At 40.0% G+C, this 7,436-nt stretch overlaps 1 protein-coding gene and 2 long non-coding RNA genes across 3 annotated transcripts; 2 read left to right on the forward strand and 1 right to left on the reverse strand.

The window, feature by feature from the left end:
* The first annotated feature begins 303 nt into the window (after positions 1–303).
* LOC120421426 (uncharacterized) lies at positions 304–2,262 on the forward strand. Its single transcript, XM_039584638.1, has one exon. The coding sequence runs from the start codon at positions 304–306 to the stop codon at positions 2,260–2,262; it is 1,959 nt and encodes a 652-aa protein (XP_039440572.1).
* Positions 2,263–3,435: 1,173 nt separating this feature from the next.
* LOC120421427 (uncharacterized) lies at positions 3,436–4,212 on the reverse strand. Its single transcript, XR_005605984.2, has 2 exons — positions 3,832–4,212; positions 3,436–3,728 (listed from the first exon to the last, which is right to left on the reverse strand). It is a non-coding gene; the product is annotated as an uncharacterized LOC120421427 (long non-coding RNA).
* A 2,752-nt stretch (positions 4,213–6,964) lies between these two features.
* Positions 6,965–7,436, forward strand: LOC120421417 (uncharacterized). The gene is made up of 3 exons (XR_005605982.1): positions 6,965–7,192; positions 7,248–7,318; positions 7,376–7,436. It is a non-coding gene; the product is annotated as an uncharacterized LOC120421417 (long non-coding RNA).

Consider the following 7,436-nt stretch of genomic DNA (forward strand, 5'->3'; position numbering starts at 1 on the left):
GTGAATTTGACGGATTTTCGACGGAAAATCCGATTGCGATCACGGTCGACGTGTCCGTGTATGCGCGTGTGTGTGTAATGTCGAGGGCGTAGCACCCACGCTGTGAAAAGTGCGCGATCCGACAGCCAGTGCTGGTGGAAGACCGGGAAGTGCTCCGGAAGATCGGAAAAAGTTTCCGAAAGACTGGACAAGGGGTCCGGAAGTGACGGAGAAATCCGATCCGATCGCGCGGCCGACGTGCCCGCGTGTGAGTGTGTTTGAGGAGCGTCGAGGCGTAGCCCCACCTAGCGACGGGCATGACGGATGATTTTGAGAACGCCCAAAGGTGGTAAGAAGACGTCGAAGAAGAAGACCCCCGGAAAAAGCGAAGAGAAAAGTAACGCTCAAAAGAGCGAGAAGCAAGTGAAAGTGGTTCCGGTTACGCCGATCAGCAAGCAGCTTGAGGAACAGCGGCGGAAGGAGGAAGCTCGGAAGATGGAGGAGCAGCAGAAGGTGCTCATGCGGCAGCGGAACGCAGTGGCGGAAAAGCTGGACCGAGTGAAAGCAGCCATCAATTCGAGCACCGAGCAACCGAACCAGAACCTGCACTTCTTGAAGCTGCAGTTGAAGACGGTGGAGGCCTGCTACGGTGAGTTTAATGCGTTCCAGAACCAGATCTACGGACTGGAACTCACTCCGGAGCAGGAGAAGCAGCACCGGGCGTGCTACTTAAAGTTCGAGACGTTGCACAACAGTTTGACGATTCAGCTTAACGAGTTGATCGAACGGCTCTCAAAGCCGAGCGCCGCGCTCGTCGCGGCCGCCCCCGCGGGTGCGCTTGTGACGCAGTACCTGCCGCCGCTCAGTGTGCCCTTGCCAAAGTTCGACGGCACTTGCGAGAACTGGTTCTCGTTCAAGTGCATGTTCAGGAGCGTGATGGACCGGTACCAAGGCGAGGCTCCGTCGATGAAGCTGTACCACCTTCGAAACTCGCTGGTTGGGAAGGCGGAAGGCGTGATCGACCAGGACATCATAAACAACAACGACTACGAGGCAGCGTGGGCTCTCTTGGTGGAAACCTACGAGGACAAGCGAGTGATTATCGACAAGCACATCGAAGCTTTGTTCAATCTGCCGAAGATCACAAATGACGACGCCGTCGCGTTCCGGAAATTGATTGACACGTGCGTCAAGCACATCGAGGCGTTGAAGAATCTGCAACTTCCTGTCGACGGATTGGGTGAGCAGATGCTGATGAACCTGCTGGCAGCACGGATGGACAAGGAGACGCGGTTGGCGTGGGAATTGCAACGAAAAGCCGGAGAGCTACCGACTTACGCGGCCACGATCGCGTACTTAAAGGAGCAGTGCCGAGTTCTGGAGGTGGTGGAGCAGTGCAGTGAAACAGTGGAAAAAGTGAAGCCGCACAGATCGGTAGCGATGCTGATAGCTGGTACGCAGAAGTGTTCCGTATGCAACCGGCAACACGGCTTGAACGGGTGCGAGCAGTTCAAGGGAAAATCCGTCAACGAGAAGTACAACCATTTGCGGAAATGTGGGTTGTGCTTCAACTGTTTGAGGAGAGGACATCGCGTGGCAGCTTGTACTTCCATGAGCACCTGCAAGATCTGTGGCAAGCGGCATCACACCATGCTCCACACTGATGGAGTGAAGAAGCAGATGGTCGTCCCGATTTCGCCGGCGCCGATTGCGCCGAAGTCAACGGACAAACGCCGGCCAGGCCCAGCAAGGAAACAGACCCTTCTTTCGACCGCCGTCGTACTCGTCAACGGCAGAAGCAGCGGCCCGCACTTGTGTCGGGCGCTCATAGACTCCGGGTCGCAGCACCACTTCGTCACGGAACGATTTGCCAACAAACTGGCGATCAAGAAGGAGCGTGCCAACTACCAGGTTAGTGGTTTGCACGAAAGCCAAACGAGGATCAGCAACTTGGTCCGAGCGACGATGAAGTCCCGCGTCTCCGATTTCTCGACTGAGCTAGAGTTGTTGGTCACTCCGAGAATCGTCGCTGACCTGCCGCCGGAATCAGTCGACATCACAAGCTGGAACCTGCCGCCAAACATTGAACTCGCCGATCCAAGGTTCAATTCGGCAGGTCAGATTGATATGCTCTTGGGAGCTGGATTGTTCTGGAACCTGATCAAGTCTGGGAAAATCACGCTGGCGGAGAACTTGCCCTCGCTTCGAGAAACTGAGTTCGGATGGGTGGTTGGCGGTGTCTTGAAGCAGAGTGAATCTATAAGAGCAAGGATGGCGAATTGAAATGTTGGCATTTCAAGGTGGGAGGATGTTCGACGTGTTTGAATAGACGTGCACCTTCTGTGCAAAAACTTTGACGTGTATATTTTTCCGTGTACTTGATTGAGCCAAAATAAAGGAACAGAGTTTAGCGTGTAACAGAAAAGGCAAGACGCGCGCGTTTTTACTCGATCCGTTCGCGGAAAGAAACACTCCGAAAAATCGAGAAAAAATACAGTCCACTCGAAGTAAAACGGGAAACAGGCTCTAAGGTTTTTGCCATGTGCAGTAGCGAAATAGTGCCATTCAGCAAAAAACCCCAAAATCTGCCTTACGATTATTTGAATCATATTCAATTCTTGTTTTCCAAGAATTCGAAATGATTAACAAACAAAAAAAGATTATTGTTCGGCCGGTGTCGAAATCAACACTACTGAATTTGATCTTTATCAGATAATAAATCAGATCAAAATTCGTGATTTTCTTACATTTTTTAGTTTTATACGTTTTAGAAACCCTCCTCCTTAATCGTTCTTCGCGAGTATGCAACATATCAATGAGTTTTTTTTTATTTTTTTTAACCAGATAATGTATTGTAGACATTTTCTCAAGTGTTACTACAAGACCAATTGCAATTTCCTGCTAGCTTTACCGGAATTCCATTCTGCCCTGTATTGCGTGTCGTTCTTGTTCTGTCCTGTAGGCTAGCACACAAATTCACCGTACACTAATATTTTTTTTAATTTAAGATTACGCACCAGTTTTCTAAAGAGGTATAAAATAAATTTCAGATAAATTTGCTAAAGATTATTTATGAAATCTTATTTCAATAAATTGCCAGGTAGTAATTATTTAACAGCGCGCCTGTGTGCTTCTAACAGATGCGGCGAGTGTAGCTGATGTACACGCAACCGAGATCGGAGGAAATTCGTGCGGAATCCCTCTCGAATCGAGCGAGAAATCCTTCCGCGCACGGACAGGCGAGAAATACCGCACGAAGCTTGCGAGGGAAACCCGCAAGAATTATTTTAAGCTTTTGAAACCGAAAACACACACACAATGAAACATTTTTTTATTTGTATTGGTGTTCACCCGGTGTCGTTTGTTGTGTAAGTATTGGTGAGCATTGTTTTTGCGTGTGTATGTGTGTACCAAGAAAGTTCTTCTTACTCTTGTTTTTTCTGCAGTAAAAAGCGGTTGTTTTTTGTTTTCGACTTTTTATTCATGAACCTCTACTCAAAACATCACTGTACAACAAATTCCACACATAATTTCACTGCTGCACTCGTTGCTCGTAAGATGCACTTCACCGATCATGCCCAGAAAAGATCTTTGACCGACGCTATCGCGGTTCTAACTTCTGCTCACCACCAATTCGTTCTTGACCGGTAGCTGGAACATCGTCATGGTCAAACCTCTCGACTTTACTCCAACTTTCCCCCACGAGCAGCATTCTAAAGGTTTCCTGGGCCAGCAACCGAGCCGGCAACCTGCAAAAACAAGAAAACACAATCATTTTCCTGACTCCATTTTCGATACTCAGAAGTCAGAATTCGACTATTCTTTGATCTCAAAACGAAAACGTTAGCTTACCTGCTTGACAAGTCATATTCTTTAACCGAGTTTTACATTGGTTTCTTCAAAATTTACTTCTCCATGTCGTCACAAGACCGCAAAAAAATCTCAAAAGCAAAACTGGCAAAACGATTGATTTGACGGGCCGTCAGTGAGAGCGACGGACGCTATGAGTGTGTGTGAGTGAGCTTTAAGAAGTTTTGGCAGTGGGCAGTACCTAAACCACGATTTCTGTTTGGTTTGATATGGGTCATCCCCTGAGCTACGTATATTTAAAATTTTTGAATTATAAATCAAAGATAGATAAATTTTAAAATTTTGCAGTTCTTTTTCAAAATATCAAAATCTAGATTTTTTTTGAAAAGGTTCTATAAAAATATGATACACAGCAGCTTATAGGACATTTCCAAAAAATAAAACACTCTAGAAATTGTCAAATTGTCAAATTGTCAAATTGTCAAATTGTCAAATTGTCAAATTGTCAAATTGTCAAATTGTCAAATTGTCAAATTGTCAAATTGTCAAATTGTCAAATTGTCAAATTGTCAAATTGTCAAATTGTCAAAATGTCAAAATGTCAAATTGTCAAATTGTCAAATTGTCAAATTGTCAAATTGTCAAATTGTCAAATTGTCAAATTGTCAAATTGTCAAATTGTCAAATTGTCAAATTGTCAAATTGTCAAATTGTCAAATTGTCAAATTGTCAAATTGTCAAATTGTCAAATTGTCAAATTGTCAAATTGTCAAATTGTCAAATTGTCAAATTGTCAAATTGTCAAATTGTCAAATTGTCAAATTGTCAAATTGTCAAATTGTCAAATTGTCAAATTGTCAAATTGTCAAATTGTCAAATTGTCAAATTGTCAAATTGTCAAATTGTCAAATTGTCAAATTGTCAAATTGTCAAAATGTCAAAATGTCAAAATGTCAAAATGTCAAAATGTCAAAATGTCAAAATGTCAAAATGTCAAAATTAAACAATTAAACAATTAAACAATTAAACAATTAAACAATTAAACAATTAAACAATTAAACAATTAAACAATTAAACAATTAAACAATTAAACAATTAAACAATTAAACAATTAAACAATTAAACAATTAAACAATTAAACAATTAAACAATTAAACAATTAAACAATTAAACAATTAAACAATTAAACAATTAAACAATTAAACAATTAAACAATTAAACAATTAAACAATTAAACAATTAAACAATTAAACAATTAAACAATTAAACAATTAAACAATTAAACAATTAAACAATTAAACAATTAAACAATTAAACAATTAAACAATTAAACAATTAAACAATTAAACAATTAAACAATTAAACAATTAAAAAATTAAACAATTAAACAATTAAACAATTAAACAATTAAACAATTAAACAATTAAACAATTAAACAATTAAACAATTAAACAATTAAACAATTAAACAATTAAACAATTAAACAATTAAACAATTAAACAATTAAACAATTAAACAATTAAACAATTAAACAATTAAACAATTAAACAATTAAACAATTAAAAAATTAAACAATTAAACAATTAAACAATTAAACAATTACACAATTAAACAATTAAACAATTAAACAATTAAACAATTAAACAATTAAACAATTAAACAATTAAACAATTAAACAATTAAACAATTAAACAATTAAACAATTAAACAATTAAACAATTAAACAATTAAACAATTCAACAATTAAACAATTGGTTTGAGTGATGTCAATCTTCCACCTCCCTGATAGATGAATTTGTGCTGATTGACTGAAACAAGCACGCACGCATACATCAACTCATCACCGACTTGTTAGATGCAACTGCGCGTGAGTGTATGGTGTTTGCTAAATAAAATTGAAAGCTTTTCTTGTAATGGTATGCGTGAACTACAAAGTTTGTTTTGAGCGTGAGGGATTTCCGTACGATTTGAGCGTTGTCCCGTTCAATTCGATTCGGGAGGGCCACCCTCACGGATTTCTCGTTTGCGTGTAGGTAATTTCAAATACTCAAAACATTAAAAATCGATATCTCTGGAACGAAACATATTACTTTTTGTCGATAAGTGATTCTTATGTAAAATTGGCCGGGGAACACAATGGTGATGTCAAATTAAAAAAATAAATAGGGCTGTTTTGAGATACGGCCATTTAAAGTTTTCAATTGCGCAATACAGGTAGAAAAAAATAATTAATCAAAATTTTGATCACGGAAATGGATTCTACGTCCAATTTCCTTCAAATTTGAGTTTAAGACCGACCCTCTAAGATTTGTGGTTCCTGAGCTATCGCCGTTCAAAGATAGGTTTTTTCCTCAAAAATCGCCAAAAAGTCGATTTTTTCGAAGGGTACAAAAATGGAGGGGGTGGTCCGATTTTGATGAAATTCGGGATTTTTGCATGTTTTGGTAGTCTCAACAGCTCTGCCAAATTTGAGCAGAATCGGAGATGGTAATTTCCAAATTTGCATTTTTTCTTGCACACTTCAGGTGGAATGACCCGTATATAATTTTCTCAGGAACACGAGTTTAGACACACATCCTCACACATATATTATATTTTATATTATAAAATATGCGCTCTATGTGAAAATTTAGCTACAAGTAGATGACCGATGATCTATATTTTTTTGGGTACTTAAATTTTTGTTTTTGAATCTGAAACTTTAGAAAACCTAAAAATTCTCATTGTGACCATCACAAATCTAGCATTAGCATTTTAATGGTGATAATTATAATAATTCACCTCTGGTAATAACACTTTAAATCCGTGACCAAATTCACACCTAATGACAACACCTCAAACATTTTACTCCATTTTGTCCTGCACTTATACATGTGTGTTTGCTCTACATAGAATGCGTGAGTTCGTCTGCGTGGCATTAAAGCTTCGCAGTCTGGTGTGGAACTAATGTGGGACAATTTATTAATCTGACAGCTGATAAAGTTTCAGCCCCTGCTGCGATAGCCTGCGAACGCCCCAAAACTGTTTATGGTCGAGATGGGGGGCTGATCAACTGGTTGGAGCGATCCCACCCCCTGAATCAGAGCTGTTTCAATCAATTAATTCGTTGATAGGACGCTCGGAATTCAGCTTATGATGGTGTAACCCAAAACTTTGCAATTAATTATGTCTGTTAGCACCGCAGTCCGGATTAGGCGCGCCAGACTGTAGCAGCAGCCCTGCCGAAAACTGATGAGCTGCGTTTGGCGAGTTCCTGCGGCCGCGCGACGACTACTGGCTCGACGAAAAGAAGAAAACACAAAAAATCTACTTGCTGCTTTGTAAAGACGTGCTCGAGAAGACTTTGCTTAAAACTTTAATTATCCAGCTGAATTTCTTAAACTATATTTTTGATTTTGTACTTGTAAGTACTCGCTACTATAATCCTGTTCAATTTATCTTAATTAGCTTCTATTTAGGCTGGGAAAAGGAGAGTTTGTAAGAGTTTGAACTTGTTCGGATTGAACGGAATAGGAGATAAACCATTAATGTGAGTGGAGAAAACGTTTATTCTAAACTTAAACCTAATAAATGAATTCTTTCGTAGTTTTGAGCTGCACCAACAACAATTTGAGTCTGCTTCAAGAACCGGTTTCAATCTCGTCCGA

This window comes from Culex pipiens, chromosome 1 (genome assembly GCF_016801865.2).
Source record: "Culex pipiens pallens isolate TS chromosome 1, TS_CPP_V2, whole genome shotgun sequence".
NCBI lineage: Eukaryota > Metazoa > Arthropoda > Insecta > Diptera > Culicidae > Culex > Culex pipiens.